Source organism: Fusarium falciforme, chromosome 9 (assembly GCF_026873545.1).
Source record: "Fusarium falciforme chromosome 9, complete sequence".
Lineage (NCBI taxonomy): Eukaryota > Fungi > Ascomycota > Sordariomycetes > Hypocreales > Nectriaceae > Fusarium > Fusarium falciforme.
The window spans coordinates 1,324,171-1,345,346 of NC_070552.1; the positions used below are offsets into that span (position 1 = coordinate 1,324,171).

General features: G+C 51.7%; 7 protein-coding genes across 7 annotated transcripts; 4 read left to right on the forward strand and 3 right to left on the reverse strand.

Moving 5' to 3' along the window:
- Positions 1-1,577: 1,577 nt before the first annotated feature.
- NCS54_01129600 (2OG-FeII-Oxy-3 domain-containing protein) lies at positions 1,578-2,206 on the forward strand (the record flags this gene model as incomplete). The annotated part of the gene is made up of 3 exons (XM_053156576.1): positions 1,578-1,766; positions 1,802-1,887; positions 1,936-2,206. 3 exons carry the CDS (start codon positions 1,578-1,580, stop codon positions 2,204-2,206), a joined length of 546 nt encoding a protein of 181 aa, XP_053012551.1.
- A 261-nt stretch (positions 2,207-2,467) lies between these two features.
- Positions 2,468-3,574, forward strand: NCS54_01129700 (Hypothetical protein; the record flags this gene model as incomplete). The annotated part of the gene is made up of 4 exons (XM_053156577.1): positions 2,468-2,683; positions 2,734-2,766; positions 2,869-3,197; positions 3,253-3,574. 4 exons carry the CDS (start codon positions 2,468-2,470, stop codon positions 3,572-3,574), a joined length of 900 nt encoding a protein of 299 aa, XP_053012552.1.
- A 1,860-nt stretch (positions 3,575-5,434) lies between these two features.
- NCS54_01129800 (Hypothetical protein) lies at positions 5,435-8,263 on the reverse strand (the record flags this gene model as incomplete). The annotated part of the gene is made up of 21 exons (XM_053156578.1): positions 5,435-5,488; positions 5,579-5,605; positions 5,656-5,796; positions 5,851-5,916; positions 5,970-6,083; positions 6,156-6,171; positions 6,224-6,295; positions 6,349-6,390; positions 6,446-6,459; positions 6,507-6,602; positions 6,658-6,690; positions 6,834-7,129; positions 7,185-7,327; positions 7,550-7,585; positions 7,641-7,679; positions 7,732-7,752; positions 7,811-7,839; positions 7,891-7,918; positions 7,974-8,002; positions 8,069-8,079; positions 8,230-8,263. The coding sequence occupies 21 exons, from the start codon at positions 8,261-8,263 to the stop codon at positions 5,435-5,437; spliced, it is 1,341 nt and encodes a 446-aa protein (XP_053012553.1).
- A 1,330-nt stretch (positions 8,264-9,593) lies between these two features.
- Positions 9,594-10,394, forward strand: NCS54_01129900 (Hypothetical protein; the record flags this gene model as incomplete). Its single annotated transcript, XM_053156579.1, has 1 exon — positions 9,594-10,394. One exon carries the CDS (start codon positions 9,594-9,596, stop codon positions 10,392-10,394), a length of 801 nt encoding a protein of 266 aa, XP_053012554.1.
- A 604-nt stretch (positions 10,395-10,998) lies between these two features.
- On the reverse strand, positions 10,999-15,109 carry NCS54_01130000 (Ubiquitinyl hydrolase 1; the record flags this gene model as incomplete). The annotated part of the gene is made up of 10 exons (XM_053156580.1): positions 10,999-11,108; positions 11,156-11,285; positions 11,338-11,652; positions 11,703-12,132; positions 12,182-12,333; positions 12,382-13,031; positions 13,081-14,023; positions 14,155-14,533; positions 14,599-14,797; positions 14,887-15,109. The coding sequence occupies 10 exons, from the start codon at positions 15,107-15,109 to the stop codon at positions 10,999-11,001; spliced, it is 3,531 nt and encodes a 1,176-aa protein (XP_053012555.1).
- A 2,244-nt stretch (positions 15,110-17,353) lies between these two features.
- NCS54_01130100 (Protein-serine/threonine kinase) lies at positions 17,354-18,876 on the forward strand (the record flags this gene model as incomplete). Its single annotated transcript, XM_053156581.1, has 4 exons — positions 17,354-17,499; positions 17,561-17,680; positions 17,737-18,019; positions 18,073-18,876. 4 exons carry the CDS (start codon positions 17,354-17,356, stop codon positions 18,874-18,876), a joined length of 1,353 nt encoding a protein of 450 aa, XP_053012556.1.
- Positions 18,877-19,600: 724 nt separating this feature from the next.
- On the reverse strand, positions 19,601-20,968 carry NCS54_01130200 (Hypothetical protein; the record flags this gene model as incomplete). The annotated part of the gene is made up of 4 exons (XM_053156582.1): positions 19,601-20,179; positions 20,229-20,539; positions 20,599-20,761; positions 20,867-20,968. 4 exons carry the CDS (start codon positions 20,966-20,968, stop codon positions 19,601-19,603), a joined length of 1,155 nt encoding a protein of 384 aa, XP_053012557.1.
- Between the last annotated feature and the right edge of the window lie 208 nt (positions 20,969-21,176).

Here is a 21,176-nt window from a genome sequence, read left to right on the forward strand (position 1 = left end):
TAAACTGATCCTTTTCCTTCAGGGACGTGAGGGTGTTGAAGGTGATTATCGATGTACTTGAGTTTGTTTGGATACTGTCGAGATGGAGTGTGTTCTAGGCTTTAAGAGATGACTTATTAAATGTTTTTGTTTCCCACATGTGAGTTCACTGTGAACGGTGATTCCAGAGTGACATGTATATCCCCGGGGCTTACTGCTGCGTGATCAAGCCCAACACAAGGTCCGAGTTCCTCGCCGATCCGGCGCCGCCACTCGGTGTGGGGCCGTGTTCCGGCACTCGACTTCTCCCGAGATGACTCTTGACAGGAGGAAAATGAGAGGGGCAGAGCTGAGGATGAAATTATAAAGCCAGGCCTTCAGTGAAAAGCCAGCTGCGCAAAGGTTATTGGCAGGGATAAATCAGGCTTCATGTCCCACCAGAGTGTTGGTTGGACGGCGCTGCAGGTGTAAGCTGGCGGCTGAATTGCTTCTTATTCGCTTCATGGCACGCTCAATAAACTACTCAATAATCAAGCATAAAATACCACGATATGTATATTATTACTATGAGAAAGGCTTCTTAGTCGGTATACTCTTTCAGTCTTGTTTCACAAGCATCAAGCAACACAAACAATTCCAACGAAAATGTAATCTCATGAGATCCTATCCCCCTGTTCCTTGCAGCAAATCCTTCCATCTCACTCCAATCACTGAGCCTCCCACTCGCAACTCGGTTACCCAATTCGGCACGAAACGGCGCATTCTACATGGGTTCCAAATCATTCATATGGTCGCACCTGGCGTGCTTTCTTCACGAACTCTATCCATCGTCCTTTGTTCGAAACAGTCTCCAGCATGGCTTGGAAGCTCAAATTACTAGCTCTTCTCCAGTTCGTAAACTGTTACAGGCTCTTTAATTCGCCCTTCGAGTTGCCGGATTCCGTCTCCCAGACATGTCGAGAAGCCTTGTCGCGAGATATCGACTGTCCATTTCTTGTTTTGGCAGAGCAAGTAAGAGATTTCGACGGCTTAAAGAGCAAAGTTTACGACAACCCAAGAGCCTTGTACTGTTCTGACACATGCCGTTCTTCGCTCGATGGCTTGCTAGACAATGTTGTGGCATCATGCGGAGATTTCAAAGACGGCCTGTGGGAAGACATCTCCGAGACGAGGTCGACCATGGAGTTTGCAGAGTCGATTCGGTGGGCTCAAAACCTGTTCTGTCTCGAATATGAGTGTGTATTTGACAGTTCTAGAAGCCACATGCATCCCTATCAACAAGTAATATAGACTCCACTTGACTTCCAACTCTCGCCTTCCGACCAACACCCAGGATGTATCCGTTTCAACTAATCACCAATATATCATCATAACTAATGCTTTTATAAACTTGACAGATCAATCCCTGATAGAAATAGTCCAGTGCAAGTATCAAACACTCATGTCGTCGTCCCTGGACGTTAACAGCCGACATCATAGTTCGTTAGTGCATAAATGAAGCTTTCCGGCACTAAACGCGCCTCCCTACATACGCGACGGGCGCGTCACATTGATGACATTGGTGATAACTTCATTTTGACAACCCAGCACTGGCCGTCATGGCGTCTGAGCCCATGTCCGGCGTCAAGGTTGAGGCACCCAACGTCAAAGTCGAGATGCCCAACCGTGATGCTACGTCTCACACCATCTCATGTGACCCCAGCACTCTCAAAGATGAGCTCCTCCAAGCTATCGAGGGCATCCAAATAGCCGGCACTTTTGCATCATCTGCCATCTCAGGTGGCCGGGTCAGGTTCAAACCTTGTGCAAACACGTCGCTAAGAGCCTGGGCATCAATGGAACCATCAAGGCTGAGCTCTACAAGATGCTCATCTACGAAAAGGGTGCCATGTTCAAGGCACACACTGAGTGAGACATCAATCCATTACTCCCTGGGTTATGGCTGACAAGTGACAGCACTGAAAAGGTCCCTGGCATGTTTGGCACACTCGTTATCAGTTTGCCTTCAACCCACCAGGGCGGAGACGTGGTGCTCAGGCACTGCGGCAAGCAACACGTCTTCAGGTCGTCGGCCCATGTCCAATCCTGTGCCTTTTGGTACTCGGACGTGTCACACGAGGTCCTCCCCGTCACCTTTGTCTACCGCTGGGTTCTCACCTACAATCTGGCCCTTGACCTGGCCCTTGACCCGGCCCAGCCGCGTCCCTCGGCGAGTCTCCTTGGCTAGGTAAACACTCTGCCGCTCAAATATGCACTGAACCGGTGGCTCGGTGAGAGCCTCAACACGCGCCAGAACAAGTACTTCTACCACGTTCTGGACCACGACTATACCGAAGCCAGCATCTCTCTCAATAGGTTGAAAGCGCAGGATTTGGTCTGCGTGCAGGCTCTGAAGGAAGGATGCAGCAAGCTCCCCGTCGATGTCTACCTCGCGCTACTCGAGAAGATGGAGTCGGGGAGTGTCGAGGACTATTGTGATAATTAGGACATGAGGTACTGTGACGAGGAGGATGAGGAAGATGAGGAGGGCTACCATGAAATCGATGAGGTTCTACAATCTTCGCATAGCGTCTTGACCCTCGTCGACCTGGACGGTCACACTGCGACAAAAGACCTACAGCTTGAAGAAGAAGACATACTTCAAGAAGACCCCTTTGCGGACATTCAAGGACGAGAACACTACGAATGGTACATGGGTAACTACGTATGTTCTCTTCCTCCTCTTAAACTTGCACGCGCTGACACGCTCCCCAGGGACCAACAGCCACGCACTGGTATCGTGTTGCGGTATGATCTCCTCTATCGCCGCTGTGGCCCAACTAATCCTCCAGGCCAGGCCGTCGTCATTGTCCCCCATGACTCTCTTTTCGACCTCTTTACCGGCTATAGCAAGGCCTCATCGCCGGTGACACATCTCGCCCGCAGGTGCATGCTCCCACAGGCGCAGCCTTCCTGTTTACAGCTCTCGAGGCTATATTACCCTGGGCGTGGACCCCCATGGGAAAGCCAGGCGTGATGAGTCCCATCTATCGGCCGTCTCTAGATTCAGCGGCGGTGCAGGAAGTAGTCAAGCTTGCACTGCAACGGGAGCGGTACGACATGTTTGACGAAGCCTTGGCCAAGAGCCCCGAGACGTTGGAACCTGGCCTTTTGGAATGGTTGAGAGAGTGGATGAGTGCTGGCGATTTCAACCTGCGCTTCAAGACTATCGAGAACGGGTAAGTCTATTGGCGTAAGCAGTTCACGAGCATCTGACAGGCTAACAAATTCCAGGCTTAATTCGGCTGTTGCCTTGAGTTCTCATCTCAGCGGGCAGTCTGAGGCCATCACCAAACTGGTCCCCATCCCTGATCAGCTCTCGAGTATCGAGCCTGCTGCGCTCGACTGGGCTCGTCAAAAAGCGCACCTGTGCTTAGAAGCTCCTGCTTCTATAAAGCATCCAAGCGGACGAGATGGGGGGCCCACGGTGGACCTCGCATTCTACTTTGACGATCCTTCAGCTTTCCTCTCAGAGACATATGTAGTGCAGACCTCTCTTGCATCAGTCTTCCTCCTTTCGGTAGCTATGTTGCAGAAAGCCAAGAGAAAACACTAGAAGGCTCTGAGCGCTTGACGGAACATTGATTGAATGGGAAGATGTGACGGTTCGCTGTTCGTCGTTCGAAACAGAATTGATCAGAGAGCAAGAATGCACTACAATCATGGTGCCTTGTTGTCACGGCCAAGACTGTAGTGCCGCTCGAGCTGCGGCAAGAGCTGATTAGTAGTTTTGGAGGCATCGGCTCCTATATAGGTGTTGGTCGGTCGAGTACAACCTGGAGAGTCTCGGTAATCCCTTCTTGCCTGTGATTCTAGATAACCTCGTATCAGGGAGGCCTATGCCGTGAAACCTTTCCATGACACGGCCGTTTCAAAGTTGGTAGGCGATATATAGTTTAATGTTTCGAGAGACCGGGAAGCAACCCAATTTCTCCAGCGTCTTGCAGTACAGCCCCAGGAAACTGTGCCAGGTATACCAAAACATCATCCAAGAGAAGTAGACGATCGAGTGTGGGGAGAGAACTTGGGCAGCAGAACCGGAAGGACATCCTTGGTGAATAGACGTAGAAGTCTACCAGGTCCTCCATCGACTCTTCCACAGGCTAAACGGAACAAAACAACACTGAAGATGCCGTTCTTGAGTGTGTTCGACAGCCAAAATATATATACTGCAAGAGCCGGGACCTTGTCTGCTTCTTTGGTCTGCTTCATCCGGTGGATGCAAGATTCATCGGACAATGAACCATGGTGGTGATATATCTACATACGTATCAGCAATGAGAATCGCGAATCCTAGACTAGGCTTTTACCATACAAGGTCGAATTCCCTCGTTTCGGTTTCCGGGATCTCGGTCTTGCGAAGACGGGTAGTTGCCATCAGCAGAGCCATTCTCCTTCCCGGGGGTGCAGGCTTTCTCCTGGGCATAAGGTAGAACTGATGCCGTGTGTGCCCCTTACTGAGCATGACTCTTAGCCTGAGGAGGTTATCCATATCTTCCTCGTAGATGGCGCAGGAGAGGGAGAGATTCACTTCATCTTCGATGGCAGAGTTAGCCAGTGCGTATCGTGGGTAACCAGACAAAACCAAGAGTCTCGGTTGGTGGGATATCCAAGGTAAAGAAACTCGGGACGCACTCTGGTAAGGACCGTGGTTCCTCGACTATACTATAGGCCGGGCAAAGGCCACGTGGAAGAAGTGGATAGGAATCTCATCGGTATGGGAAGAGGCCATCTATTTATATTTGATGGTGAGGAAACCAAGGCAAGCACATTTGCGGCGGCTGATGGCTATTTTCGTGTTTGTCTATAGAGGTATTCTGGTATACAAGCAGTCCCCGAAAACATACAGAGCAAACCAGAGAGGGTGGCAAATAAAGAAGACAAATATTTACCATAGTATTAAGGTAACACCCTGCAAACTTATGATGATATTAGAACTTTTTCTGATATTTTTAGACAAGATAATAGTAACCCTGACACAATAGAAGATTTGGTATGCCCGGTGTCTGCTCCTTGGCCCTATTTGCCCCAGTATGTCCTGTGAAGCAAACCGAGGGCAGTGACTGGGTTCTATGCCTTGGCAGATAGAAGCAGGTGCGGTTTTAAAAGAGCCGAACAAATGTGTTTGATCTAATATGGAGCTCTTCAATCATTCTGATGTTGGTGCCGTCTCTGTTCTGGTTGAGGCACAACCACCCATACATCTAAGCTTCCTCCACGGTAGAAAATCACGGAAAAAGGACCTCAAAGCATTTTCAAATTGAACTACTCTCTCGAACAAAAGTTTCTGTCTTTTCTAAATCCTCTAATCCTCCATCGGAGCCATAAAACCCACTCGAGTTGATGCGAGTGGGCGTGAGGTCAACTTCTCTCCTCTCCTCTGAAACACAAATTGATCTCTTCCACCCATCATCTTCTAAGACCGCTTGATCATCGAGTCACGGCTGGGACCGGTTCCAATCCACTTGACCTATCCTAATGTCAGTACCTCTCAAGTTCGACTCCACAGACGCCAACAGAGGCCTGTCTGATCGGGGCAGGCCCTTAGGCTTTATCATACCTTGACACCGACAAATTTCTCGATGAACTAGCCATACGGTTAGTACAGTCCTGGCCAGAAGATATCACATCACATACTTCAATGTACTCCCGCGCTTGCTTAGGCAAGTCGTAGTAGTTCTTGGCGTCGGTGGTAGGCTTCATCCAGCCATCCATCTCATGGTAGACAACCTTGACGTTCTCAAGTTGCTTAAGATCCGCCGGGAAAGAGGGGACATCCTGCAAACAGTCAATACTTTTTGTCCGTAAACTTGCATTCAACGGTTCACCAACCTCGCCATTCTCGTCCTTGTAAGCGATCGCGATCTTGATCTTTTCGAAGCCGTCCAAGATGTCGAGCTGGGAAGTAAAGTCAGTGATTAGTCGTCAAACAGAACCATGGAGCGCTTTACCTTTGTGAGATTCAGTGCCGTGTAGTGGTTGATAGCCTGATAAGCATTAATCATATGCTCCATGCAGATACGGGAGGTGTTTACGGACTGTGCTGTACTTGACAACAACAAGGTCTACAAGGCTTCAGTTAGCCATCATTCCATTCGCCATCATGTCGGATTAAGTATTGGATCCGAAGATCTAACAGCCAACATACCGAGCCTAGTCTTGTTAGTCACAGCAATGGGACAAGTTTCGGGCAAAGATATCATACCATCCGCATCGACGTCTCCGGCCGGTGGTAGTTCCCCATTCACGGCCGACCTCCTGAAGCTTTACACCAACCCTGGGTAATGATCAGTCAGTCTGAGTCTATGTTAATTAAAATAGAACACGCACTCCTCAGTCAGGTCCTCAGTGGGAAAAGGGCCGGATCCAACTCTATATTGGAGATTAGCTTGAGTCGACGTTTCAAACCTGTCATATATAGGAATACCTGGTTGTGTATGCCTGTTTCGTTGTTAGCCGGTTCATCAAAACGCTCAAGACAACTGTACCTTGACAACACCAATGACTTCTTCAATCTTGGTTGGGTTAAGGGCAAGTCCAGCAATGCAGCCTCCCAAACAGGTAGAGCTGCTGGTCACGTAGGGCTAAAAGAATGTCAGTATGTGAATCTAAGGAAAACTGGAAAGGGAATCTGCTTACGAAAGTGCCCCAGTCGAGATCGAGCATGAGCGCCTATTCAATCAGGAGGTTGAGAAGAGGGCCTGGTCTGGAGCAGCTCAAGAAATTGGACAAGTGAGAGCCCCAGATCGCAGACATCCTCGTTCAACCCCCAGCCAGTCAGTAGAAACCCGGCACAGTGAACAAGGGGTACAAACGTTCGCTCCTTCGATGAGGATGCTGGTGTTGCTCTCCTGCGCCGAACTCATAAAAGCCACAGCGTCAACGGCATACTTGGCAAGCTTGGGGCGATACTCCTTGAATCGGGCGATCTCCTCCTCGACGTCATACTTGAGAAGGTCACCGTATCGCTTGGCGTAGCCAGCGGCCAGCCTTCGGAGCTTGGACTCGAAAAGCTCCTCGTCAAAAACCTCGGACAGTCGGATACCGCTTCGAGCAGCCTTTGTGCTGTAAGAAGGCCCAATGCCCTTTCCTGTTGTTCCGACCTTGCGCTCTGGGAAGTATGAGTCAACGATTGTATATAAGCTGTTCCAGATCGAGCAATCCACCTCCAAGTTCGACCTCTTCGAGTCCGTCGACAGCAGCGTGGAGGTCGAAATCGATGTGCACTCGGTCCGAGACAAGGATACGGTCGTAAACGTTGGGAAGACCCTTGGCATCCAACTCCTCGAGCTCCTGGAAGAAGGAGGGGCTATTCGGCAGGTCAGAGTCATGATCACGTCAATGGAGGCTCTTTCTGCGTTTCTCAGTTTGCCCTGATGTCCTGTCATGAACGAGGCAGCCAATAGCCAGACCAGCAAGCCAGCTGCCTGAGCGCGAACTGCCTTGTATTCTCGGTGTATGGTAGGCATTGGACCATTGATATCGCGGATCGAGGACTGATGGCGAGGTTCTTGGGTCGAGAGATACGTACACGTGGAAGACGACACTGGTGCCGATGAAGTTCATGCTAAGGAAGCGTCAGTCTCGGAACAACAAGCTGGCAGCACATCGCGACAACGTACCATTTGGGGTTGATGAGACCCGAAGGGAGCAGGTGGAAGCTAGTAAACGGTAAGTACTACTTTCTGCGATAACTGCGTCTCGCACCCATACCTATAAGACACGCCATTGGCGCTATTGACTGTGGTCAGCAACACAGCATGGATATTGATATCGCGCAAACAAGACTCACAGACAGGAATGGCCTGCGTTATGACCCCCCTATATCTTTCTTAGTATTATACCACGGGTTACAATCGCATTGATACGAACAGCAGCGCGCGCGCAAAGCTGGGCCTCCCTAAAGCAATCGTTGGTCAAGTTGTCGGCGTCGACAGCATGTGCTTGAGACGTACGGGGCCAAGATATCGGTAAGTTTTCCTTTCTAGTCGGCCATTGGCGTCAGTACTCCGTGGGAATCGAAATAGTCGGTCGCGATATCGAAACATACGCCTTCATCACCTGTAACAAGTCAGCCCGCATCCTCGGATCTCGTCTGTGTCATGGAGCTAGGTGCGCGGTATCGGCGCGGGGCATCGCATCGCAGCGCAGGGGTACGGAATGGGGATGGAATGGAGGGGTTTGGAGGGGAACAGAAGGAGTCGCACGTACCCCATTGGGAGCCAAGAATGAGCTTGATACCCATGATTGAGAAGTTCGAGCTTGATGAGCGTTGTGTTGTGAATTCTTTCGAGACGAGGAGTCAGAGAAAAACGAAAAAAAGAGTCCGACAAGTTTGACTTGGCTCGGTCGGCAATGGAAGCCCGTGTCCCACCTTCCAAAAGAAATCAGCAAATTCAACGTCCGAAAAATCAGGACCTCCACTTAAACTCACGTTATTATGGTGTTACTTGTAAAACCTCCAATGTTGACTCATTCATTACCTCTCCGATCATATTCTTCCCAACAAGAATAATTGTTGCAATCACCGGTGTCTCCGTCCGGCATGTGAATAAGACCCATCAATGCATCAATGCATAGAAGATGGCATAATTTCGCCTCAATTCGCATTTATCCCGCAGCCATTTGTCCGATGTCTGCCGCCGTAGGGTAGCACAACCAGCCACAACCAGCACGACCCATCACTTGTCTTTGTCAGAATCCATGGCAAAAAGGCAAATATCCTCATGGATGGCAAATTGAGCAATCAAGTTCAAGACGCGCAAACCCCGTCTAATGTTCCATTTGATAGAGGGCATCGACCTGATCCGCGAACATCTATGGAGAGATGCTGCCCTGGAAGGTGACCGAGGTGGGCAGTCCATCATTTATTGCAGCCACCTTGGACGAAACCGCAAGCCAATTGATTGTCTTTTTTAGCAAAACCTCAAGCGAAGCTCACCAAGTATTTATGAAATCCAGAGACGGCCGCACTTATCAAGGTATCCAGGCATATCTAACTGCTGTTGGCTGTCACCTTGTGCTTGGCGAGATTCCGACATTAGGCTCCGTCATTTCTCCCCAGTCCAAACCTCCATCATAGCAAATCCTGAGCTTAAAAATGCCCAAGTCCCAAAGAAAGAAAACTCTACAAAAATCATGGTCCCCTGCTCAAGCCCTGATCTACAAATAATCAACCCTGACTGTGAATCACACCCCGTCCCTGGTCTCAAGATCAGCCCTATTAACCACAACGAGAGCAAACCTAGCGCCCATGAACGAATGTCTGCATTCTCTGCAACGTCATAATGTCTCTCTCCCTTTGTTGATTGCAAAAAGCCACAATTGGTGTTGGCGGTGTTTGTCCGCTTGCCGATCATTTCCGTGATAAGGCAGATGGAGCGCTCCAACGTCGTCAGAGGCATATCGCGGCTTCAAGGCTCTCAAGTATATAAGTTGATGAAGAAGACGCGAAAGATGATGAAAAACAACCAAGCAACACAGTCTTTTGACATTTTTACTACTATACAATCTTGTTCTTTACCTGGGCAATTATCACCAAAAACACCAACACTATCACCACAAGCACAACCACCATGGGCAACTCAGAGTCAAAACCCGGTATCGCTCCTCAAATGTCCCCCGAAGGCCAACAAAAGGGCGTCCCTCCAGTCATCCGTGCAACATACCAAAACACCTGGTCAAAACTCGCCTGCTGGACCAGCGTCTCCCTTAACCTAGGCGAACCCGACGCTAAACCTACATACTCCGTCAGTCTCCCCAAGGGCTGGTACGGAGACATCATTTTGCACAACGGACCCAGCACAGGATCTGCACCTCTTGCAAGCGGGACGAGGGACCGTGTGTGCAGAAGCTCAGACTATTCCATCACACTACCACCACTACCCGGTTCCGACTTTGATGGCGGTTTAGAGATCCTGCGCCGTCCTTCTGGCAGAAAAGGAAGATGGTGGTTCGGTATTCAAGTCGGCCACGGCGCCGGACGACACGTTGAGCGATTCGAATGGCGTCGCTCTCACGGCAGCGAAGTCAAGAGTGTCGGCCAGTCAAGATGGGGCTGGAAGCTCGTCCGGCTAGGAAGCAACAAGGAAGAGGACTACTCGAGCGACGAGGACATTCCCGACGACAGAGACGGTTTCACCAGTGACGGAAAGGAAATTGTCGCCGTGTGGGCGGGAAGCAGCTGCTGGAAGATCTCGGGCGTGGGAGAGCTCCAGTTCAGAGGCAGTGGCCTCACTGGTGAGCTGGGAACGGCATGGGCACTGATGGTTGTCATGAGCTGCATGGCAATCTGGCAAAAGACCATGCGAGACATGGCAACCGCGGGTGCCGCTAGCAGTGCCAGTTCATCCTCTGCTGCTGCTGCGGCGGTATAGGTATCGTAATAGAGGGATTCGTTGTATTTATTGGAGTGGCGTTTTGTATTAGATGTCAATTTTTAGAGGCACGGAAAGATATGACACTTATGTACACCTACCAAACTCGTATTTCTCTCATCTTGTACCCAAGGCGTCGAATTGTTAACAACTGCCTAGGAACTGGCTTGATCTCACAAGCGCTCAGCCTAACCAAGGGAGCCGAGATAGACCAACACTAGTCTCCCTCAAACGATTCGGGATAACTATTCATTGTCCATGAGCTGGGTATAATCCAGCGGCGTCTAGCCAATTGCTGCATACACAACTAAACTTCACAAGCCATGAACCGGCTCATAGGATCAACAGTAATAATAAAACCGAATGTCGTGCTCATCACTCGCTCCCTCCCCTTCGTCTTGTCTGTCTCTCCTACGTCATGTTTCATGAGCCGACATGGTCCACTCATCCCTCTCCTTTGCCTTCTTCGTGTCTGTGGCCCAACCGAAGAGGGAATGCCGCGTCTGTCGCCGCAAACGTGCCTGATGTCTTTCGACATCAAGCCGGCAGATATGCTAGATACGCTGTGTCGTGCCTGAAGCCTGTCTCTTTTCCTCAGCCCCCTTTATCGAAGAAACAGGTCCCCAACGCCGTTCCTCAGCGTCCTTGTCCTGTCTACATGGTCGAACCCGAGGTAGTCATCCTCCCCTTGTATAAAGGATGATAATACGTCGTCTGTCTCTTGTTAGTTACATAAACAAACATCGCCTTTCGAGACATACCATCGTTGAGATATTGTGGTTTCGAGTAGTTAGACCGTCGCACCACCGCGATCTTGATCTTCTCAAAGCTCTTGCCCTTGATTCCAGTTCGCTTCTCCAGCCGCTTCTTTGTGTCGGCGAACTTCTCGTCCTGAGCAATAATATTAGCCACATGTCTTTCCTCCTCGAGCCGGAAATCTTACTTCAATGACCAAGAACTTGAAAGGTACACCATGAACTCGGCTGACGTCGTTCTGGAAGTGGAAAACCTGGATGAAGTGGTTCTCATCGGCGTTCGCCTCCTCTTGAGGAACACGTTCAGCATAGATCTGTGCATACTCGTTAAGGTTCATGACAGGATGCTCGCGGAGCGGCTCTCGGTAAAATCGGTTCGAGCTGGTCTCGTACACCCGTATCCTACCAGCTTCAGCCTCGCTTGGAAGTTGCGCCTTTTTGATCAATGCCTCGACCACGTCGTCGACTGTACCCGTCTTGGGGACAAGGAGATCGTATTGATCCTGTGCATTTTGTTAGCTGATATCCATCTTAATACCACACGCCCTCGTACCTCCTTGGTGATGCCCTCGCTCAGCCAGATCACCTTGATGCTCTTCTTGGTGTCCAGCTCAGCGAGACTCATCTCAAGCACTTCAAAGTAGAATGCGTCGTTCCGTTGGGTTGAGTTGAGCGCCGTGGAGCCCATCGGGTTTAGAATCTGCCGCAGTGTTGGGTTTGCTCCTCGTCTCACGGGTGTCTTGGGATTCTGGGTTGATGCGTTCACAGTCCAGAACCGAATGTGAGTGGGTTGCACAGCCAGATGAGCTCCAACCCGTTCCGAGAGCGTGTCGTACGTAATCTTAGAGTTGAGCACCAGCTCGAAAGGAGGGTATTGAGCCTGGTCACACCGGGTAGGGTGAGGATGAAACTTGACAGTTCGCTTATGCTCAAGGAAATCGTAATACTCGCGCGCATCCTCAAAGTGCTCTGATGTGTTGACCCTGGCAAAGTATTAGTGAGTTACTCATATAAATCCACGTAATTACACACGTTTCTTGCATAGGCTTGTCGCCAGAGCGCTTCTCCATACTGGCCTTGCGCTCTGTGCTTCGCTGGAAGCAAATGATGTCTCCGTCCTGCAGTTCTGCAACCTTCAAAGACTGCTTAGGCTTCAAAGGCTCGATCATGGTCGGTTTGATTTCCTAGTAGCAGTTAGATACCAATGTCTCCAAGTTAGAAGGATGTCTTACCTCCCAGAGGGAAAGTTTCTCGTCGGCTGGTAGCTTGTCTCCCCAACCCATCTTCTTCATGATAAGGGGGACAAGCTCCTCTACCTTCTTCTCCTTGGAGATGTAGACGTGGCCAACACCCCTTAGAGATTGAGTCTCGATATCGAAGTGCTTCAAGAGAAGCAGGATGACCTCGTTCTTCATAATCACGCCGTTTGGCTGGCTCTGGTACGAAGGCCAGATTGCCTCACCATCTGCATTGACTTCCTCAGCAACTTCAGCCCACACACGGAGACTTGAATCCCGGTGAGCAGCTGATCGAGAGCAGGTTTCGTCTACTGTAGGCCGTAGGTCCATGATCGGCTGGTCGGGGCGGATTGTCTTGTTTTGCCGATTCACCATGAGCCACAACCGCACCCTGCGTGGATCCTCGCCCATGTCTGCTGCAACTTGTCCCACGAATTCCTCCATGGTCATTGCTTTGAGCACTCGGTAGTAGCTTGGTGCAGCTGGGTCCACGTCGGGATTCGCATCGAATTGGCACAGATCGGTTCCGCTAAATTGTTGGAAAGACTTATCGGTGATCACCTTGGCCCAGATGTACAGATGCGCCTCTCTTTGCTCCTTCTTCCTGGCCTCACGTTGGGCCGTTTCCTCCTCAAATTTTTGTTCTTGCTAGGTTAGCAAGACGAGATACAAGAGACAGCCTGTGTGACTTACTGAGGTGAAGCGGAATGTCGTCCTTGGTGACTGGACAGAGGATATCGTCTATGCGCGACTGGCGGATGTACACCAACATGTACGCGCTGTTTTGGCGCATGATCGGGACCTTCTTCTGCAGGGGGGCGCGTGGATAGCCGTTGGCCGTTCGATACTCGCCGCCAAAGTTCTCCTCCATCACCTCCCGCAGCGTGGCCTTGGTCACCTTGTCGTCATCGTACTTATAAAACCAGCCATCCTGCGCGGGCTTCAGGAAGGCATAGTAGTGGCCTGCGTTAAGGTCACCACTGTGAACCAGGACACTGTGAAGCTGATACGTCCACGGGACAGACTTGTCAGCATCCTCGGACAAATACGGCGCGGCGTCGAACGTTTCAGGGAATTCGTATCGATCGTTGATCTTCATCATCATGTCGCGTTGAATGTCATATTCGAACCGCTTCAGTTGCAGGTGCAGGACATCCGGGAAGCTGGTGAAAATGACACCCTTGTTGGCATCCTGAAGCTTGTGCTCGTCACCGGCAAAGTACTGGTTCTCGCCATCCATTTTCTCCACTTGAATGTAGTCCTGGAAGCTCTCGAGAAGGTTCTTGTTGCCGCTGACGTTCAGCTGAATGTCCCAGAAGTCCTCGATACGGCTGGATTCGTAGTCGACGTTGATGCACGAAATGTAAGTCTTGATCTTGCCGCTGAACATCCCAGGCAAGACATTCTCGGCTTCGGTTCCCTTCATCTTCTCCTCCATTCTCTCCATGAGTTTGCGAGAGAATTCTTGGACATCCTGTTGCTCGAAGATGTGTCGGGTATCCCAGCCGAATGATTTTGTGAGCTCGTTGGTTCCCACCGCCTGGTCAGAGGTCTGTAGTTGGTAAAATAGTCGTTGTAGGGTATAAGTGCTGTTGTGCATGCTCGGGTCGTTCTCGGTGGGGATTCCGTAGATAGCCTAGGCAGGTCAGCAAAACGGACGCAAGCGAGACAAGCTCAAGAACCTGCCTTTCGAAACTTGTTTGTAAAGTACAGAGACTGCAATAACGAGTTGAGGTAGCAGGTGGCGCCCTGGTTCTTGAGTCCAACGTAGCCCGTCTCCTTCTTCGAGTCATAGTTGATAAAGTTGTGCCACAGCACACCCGTCTCATCGTCGACTAGGCGAAGGTAGGCGGTGATGTTGGCCGTGTCGTTTTCGCAGAGCGGTCGACTACCACCCTCCCATGGTACATTAAACATACGCCGATGCTCGACGAAGCGGGTGAAGCCCCAGTCGCCCTCATCCTTGGTGAACCGATGGTGGGCAGCATGGTGGACGTATAGGCTTGGGTCGTTCGGGTTCCATAGCACGAGCGCGAACTGCACACAGCAGCTCCAATTCTCGGGGACGCTATCGGCTTCGAAGCCATGCTCAAGGTAGATGGAGCACTGATCTATATTGTTTCCATGTGGGAAGAGCAAAATGCGCCTGTAGCGGGAATGCGAGTGTCAGCGTCTAGGCAAACGGCAGCGTCGGAAACAAGTCAGACGCACCATGGGAAGCCGCCAGCCTGGAAAATAGGCCCATGCTCCTTCTTGCTCAGAGTGCGCCAGTTCTCGACGGTCCAGGTATGGTTGTAGTCTCCAAGGATCTTGGGTTCATCGATCAACGGTGGGAGGCAGAGCTCCTTCATCGCCTCGTCTAAAGCCATGATGACGGTTAGCGTGGGGAGCTTGGAAAGAATGGCATCGCCTAAAACTGGCGGTATCGCGGTCGACGCAATCTGTAGGGGGACACGGCAGGTGTAGGCAGCGGTAGGGCATATTGACGGGGATACGCACGGTCGTTGGCCATGGGGAGATCTTGCAGCTGATCGGCTTCGCCATGCTCGAGGTTGTCGGGGTTGATGATGGCGACGTTCTCGGGCTCGTTGGCGACGCTGATGTAATCGTCCGTGTCCATGACCATGTCGTTCGGGGAATGGACATCGTGAGTCTGCGGGAGAGTGCGACGGTCAGCTAAGGGCCTGATGTGATGCGGCAGCTCGCGACGATTTGAGGCCATGATGTCGGCATTCGGAGGGACTGGGGGGTCCAGTAGCGCGGGTGGTGAGGGGCAAGTGATGTGATGTCGGGTCGAAGGTGGTGGGAATTAACGAGTACTGGTAGGGGAAGCTCGCGATTTCGAAGGTCAACTGATGGGGGCAGGATGCAGCTGGAGATGAGCAGCGGGAGGGTGATGCAGGGAGTCAGGAGTTTGAGTTGGAAGACAGAAATGAAAGAAAGAAAACAGAGGGAAACAAAAGACACTTGACGGCAAGCCAAGGCAAACGGGGCTGCAGTGCAGGCAGTACGAAGAGCAGTGCCAATTCACGGCAGGATGCACGGGGACGGACAACGACGTACCATTTTGACAGTGCAAGGCAGCCGACCGGAGCGGCAGGAACGGCGGCGTGGTTATGCAGGATGAGGCAACTCGAGTTTCCGGTGATAGGGCGGCCGAGGACAAAACGCAAGTGGTGGTGATCTCACGAGATGCTGGTCCAACTGGCGGCGACGCGCGGGCGTGGCGACAGTCAAAAGGCGTCTCGTCGACAGCAGCTCGACAATGTCGAGGCGAGAAGCGGAAGACACGGCAGATGCCAGAAGCGGACGTAGACCCAGATAGGTATCGATGTAGACGGACGGGGTCCGAGGTTGGAGGTAGGTAAATATGTATGAATACTCCAAAAACAGGAAAAAAAAGAGTGAGCTATGAGGTGGGTAACGTAACGTTGGCAGGCCTGCCAGGTCAAGGTCAATGCAGCAATGACAGGACAGGAGGAATGAGGAACTCGACTCAAATGGACTGCAAAGAGGAAAAAAAAAGAGAGCGGTCGGTTAGGTCAGTAAAAGGGCGATAGACAATGGCTGAAACCCACAAAGTTCTAAGCCCCCCCAAGGCCCAAGTCGTCTCGTCTAAATAGAGAAGCTGTATCGCGTCGTCGAGATATGGGGATAATTATGTGAGGAGGAGAGTGAGACGTCTGGTATCGACAGGCCCAAGCTGATAATCAATCATCAAGGCGGGAACAAAGAGTTGTGCGAAGCCTGAGGGATCCGGGCTGAGGCGACAGCGGCACTAGGGAAGGACTTGCATTTTTGCTTATAGCATCATACACTTACAAGTACATCCTTATCTCAAAAAAGCGTCATCGGATCACCCCGCCAATGACGTTGCCAGCCTTTCACCAAATACCAGGCAAATGCGAAGCTAAGGCAATGTCAGACAGGCACGCACCATGCCTCACTATCCTGGGATCGCCTTGCTCATGACATGTGATGAGGTTAGTTGACTAAAAGAAGCGGTCTGACGCAAGGAAGCTGGATCCTGCTGCGTAGACAGTGAGTTGTAGTATTGCTGTGGAAGAGCTTCATGGACAGTATTGAGCTTGCTGTAGAGCTAGAGCCGGAGGCATGGATAACAAACCTTATATCGGTAACACATAGTGCCTAGGTAGAGTAGGAATTGTGTACTTATGTAGCTATGCAATACTGGCAACCGGGAAGCATTTGCTGCGAGTATTTCTCTAGCTTCTATTTCGAGCTGTAGCCAGCACTGTCTTGCATGTCCCCTAGCAGAAGCATCATCCTGGCTCAAGCTCCAGTTAGCTGCCATAGCTCCATGCCGTCAAGCGTGGTCTGAACACTGGAGTTGGTTTCAAGATTTGACAGAACCAGATCCTCGCTCTTAAGAAAAATTTCCGTCATTAGACTTGTGATATAGGGAATTTGACAAACACTGCAAGCTCTTGTATGACTGGGTTGCTTGTACAGTACAGACTGGCAACTTGGAAGCATCAGAAGCTCCTGACAGTTCTTCCATCAGCAAACGCCACAACAACAAGCAAGCCGCCCGACAAAAGTCAATAATCATGCACAATCAGTTGCACAAGTAGCAACCCCAGCTAGTCACACAATTATAGCATCCGTTTGATTTACCTCTACAAACCTTTCATCCCGTGTAGGGGCCGCAACCGGCAGGCACATGCAACCCTCCCCAGATGCGGGAACGCGGGCGAGCGGCCGGTATCGCCAGTGTGGGGTAAAGAAATCGAGGCACCGAGTCACCCACACACCACACCATCTCTACTTGTGCCCTGCCCATCCCAGCTTCTGCCCGAGGCGGCACATGCAGCAGAAACTCCAACCTCTCATCTTCCCCCCGGGGTAGCTCCTCTCTTGCCCTTTCATCGATTTCGACGCCCTCACGCGATCGTGTCTTGCTGCACTTTGAACCGACTCCGCGACGTATGCGACCTCCGACGAGATGCCATCCATCGCCCTGCGACAGAGCAGGCGATGCAGACTGACACATCCGAGTGCCCTTTTCAGAACCTCTCACGCCCTGTATTCGACAGCCCACGCACGCGCTCCAAACAATTCCTCATGGCGCCCCGTCGCCATCCTCGACGAGTGCGTTTCCTTCCATGCTCAGCTTTCGATTGAACCGATGCTAACCCATGATGCCCTTCAGATGGGTCGCAAAGGAAGCCCGCCCTATTAGTCTTCGCCAGCTCATGGTATTCGGTCGATCCCTCACAGAATCTCGTCTGATCAGCTCTGCCAACTATGTCCGCACCGAATTGCCCATCCGGTGAGTCGTCAACCGCCATCATCTCGACACATCAAAACTGACGCACGCGACCACAGCATCGCACATCGCCTCAGGGACATGCAGCGCCTGCCCTGGGTCGTCGTCACGAACCCCCACATGAAAGCTGTATATGACCTCTACTACAATGCCTTTGACACATTCCGCAAGATCAAAGAGGTCAAGACACTGGAGGACAACGACAAGATGTGCGAAATCATTAGCCAGAACCTCAAAAGTCACTTGACCGTCATACCAAAGCTTGCTATGGGGATTCTAGAGTGTGGTGGGCTCATGGATCCCAATGACCTGGACAAATTCATGAATACCATTCTCAGATCTGTGAGACTTGACTGCCCATAACCTACATCAACAGCTACTAACTATGAGGGCAGCGCATCTCAAGACGAGTCATCGCTGAACAGCACTTATCCCTAACCGAGACCTACAACTCCCCCAACTTCTCCCCTGGCGCCAAGCTATCCGAATCGGACTTTATCGGCGAGGTTTTTATAAAATGTTATGCAAAAGACGTCATCGAACGCTGCTCAAAAGCCGTTAGAGCCCTAGCTCGAACGACCAACGGTCCTGGCGTTCAGATCCCCGAGATCAAGGTTGAGGGCTACCTCGACGCGTCCTTCCCCTACATTCTGAGTCACCTCGAGTACATCATCGGCGAATTGCTCCGAAACTCGGTCCAAGCAGTCATCGACCGACACCAGCAGATACATGCCGACCCTAACTCTGTGAAACCGCACCCTGTCGAGGTCACCATCTGCGAGAATCACCAGCACGTCATCATTCGCATCTGTGACCGTGGTGGTGGCATCCCCCGCGTGGAGCTTCCTTACCTCTGGTCTTTCACCAAGGGACCACAGAGTCAGAGGCGCCTTGAGAATCTCGCCCAGGTGCCCAAGATGGCCGCCACCATGCAGGAACTCCACGTCGAGGAGGAGCTGGGCCGCGCTGACCTCAAGGCCCCGGCATATCAGAGCTCTCTCTCTTCGCTCACCAGCCGGCCACCTAATCTGCGCCTGGGCATGGGATTGCCCCTGAGCCGTGTCTATGCTGAATACTGGGCTGGTAGTCTGGACTTGCACAGCCTCGAAGGTTACGGGGTTGACGTGTTCCTACAGATTTCACGACTGGGCAACAAGAATGAGCAGCTCACAACGCGTGCTAGCATGGATGCTTTGTGACCTCTGACGAGGGATTGAATTTGATGGCTTGTTAGAGTATACTGGCGTGCAATATGAGGCGATCATGAGAGGGTGTTTAGTATCTTGGGGCAACGGTGTTTGATTTCGATCATCTTGGATTAATACTGGGCGTTCAGCACGGAGTTGAATGGTTATGGGGTTTGCATCAGTTCCAACAGGCAACGGGCATGCTCGTGACAGAGTTCACGGGTCAAGATAACAGTTCAAGGTAAACACACACAATATTCAACATTGGACAACCTATAAATTGGTATCATAAAAGGCTGTGACTGAAATTACATGGGGACTAAAATGTGCTTAGCTCAGAGAAAGGGCTCTAGTAAAAAGGTGTAATAAAAAAGGCAAGACTATCAAGGCATTCTCCATACGTCTTGTTCGCTCAAGGGGGTCTCGTACTTCTGGCGTGAGCTACCGGCGCAACCAAGGGACAAACAAAATCATGGGGAGGGAATCATAACTCCTACACAGCCATGCCGTGGCCATGAAAACAGTCCCAGCAAGGCTACTCCCCCTTGTCTCCGTAGGAAGAGCGAGCAGGTATATCCATGAACTCGGTCTCCCCCTTTCCTCTTCGTGTGGTATTTCTCGGACCTTTCATTTTCAACTCCAAACCCCAAACTGGAGCCACAAATAAAAGAAGCATGAAAAAACGACTGTCCAACTGCAGCCACGCATGCACGCATAACCATCTGCCAGGTTGCGCTTAGCGGCGGCCGTGGCTGCGGACAGCGCTGCCCTGCATGGACTCGAGCTCGGCCTCGAGCTGCTTGATCTGAGCATGGGTCTGCTCGAGATCCTTGTTGAGGCGGTCGCGCTCCGAGATGAGCTTCTGCTCCCATTGTCGGAAGCGCTGCTCCTCGATCTTGACCTGCTCGGTGAAGCGCTTTCGGAGAGCCTCCTCCTCCTCCTTGAACTTGGGGTTGTCGAGCTTTCGGGGTCGGGCCTCGCCGAACTTGCGAGTCTCCATCTGCTGGGCGCGGTAGGCCTCGTAGTGCAGCTCCTCAGTGGTGTGGATGAGGTCGAGCATGTGAGTTCGGATCAGGATGGAGCGGAGCTTCTTGAAGTCGCAGTGGTCCTCGTTCTCAACCTCGGCAACACCCCACGAGTACTGGCGACCCTTGACGATGCGGCCGTCGCCAGTCTTGACGTCCTTCTCGGAACCGATGACGGCGAAAGGCATGGCGGCCATGAGGCTGCGGGCGTGCTGAGCAGCGGCCTCATCGTCCTCCTCGATCGGGGGCTGGTAGATCTTGATGTTCTGGGCCTCAATGACAGAGACAATCTGCAGTCTAATTAGCGGGGGTGATCAATGCGAATCACTATTTACTTACTCGCTGCTTGAACTTGGCCAGGTCGGCAGGGCTGAGGGTATCGGCCTTGGCGATGACGGGGATCAGGTTGACGCGCGAGCAAAGGCGCTTCATAACCTCAATGTCGAGAGGCTTGAGGGTGTGGCCGGTAGGGCGGATGAAGTACAGGCAGGCATGGACACGGAGATCGATCTTGTCCTGGCGACGGGGCTGCTGCTCCTGAAGCATGTAGGACTCGTGCTGGTCGTCGAGGAACTCAATGATGGGCATCCAAGAGTCGCGGTTGTTGACGTAGTCGCCGAAGCCAGGGGTGTCGATAACGGTCAGTCGGACTGGGAGCAAGCAGTGTTAGCGAGTGTCGGTCAGAGGTGTTGTGTCACGGGCGCAGTACCCTTGAAGAACTTCTCCTCGAGCTCGGCCTTGGTGATCTCGATCTCGACGGTCTTGTCAACCTGCTTCTGGTGACGGCGCTTGTGGTCGGCATAGTTCTTGATGGTGGTGGAGAAGAGGGTGTTGATGAAGGTGGTCTTGCCGAGTCCAGACTCGCCAGCAACCTAGACATGATGCGGTCAGTATGGGGAAGATGAAGCCCACGAGATAGCTATATCCGGGCACGGCAGCAACTCTCGATGGGCAAGAAGTATCCTGTAGACGCGTACCATGATGGTGAAGCTAGCACCACGTTTCGCGACAATCTTGTGTCGCTGGTTGGGGAGATTGGCAATGCCAATCGGTGAGGCGTTCTCAGCAGCTGTAGCCATCTTGGACGTGGTTTACTCTAAAGTTGCAGCGGTAAAAACGGCGAGGAACAGTTCGTAACGGGGCGTCGAAGCGAGAAGCACGGCGAGCAGGCGGAGGCAATGGAAAGACGACGGCCGACGGCGATATCGCGATGAAGGTCGAACGAGTGCAAGGTGGAGGTTTGGGGGAGAGCTCGTGCTTCAGGGGAACGAATTTCCTGCCCTTCCA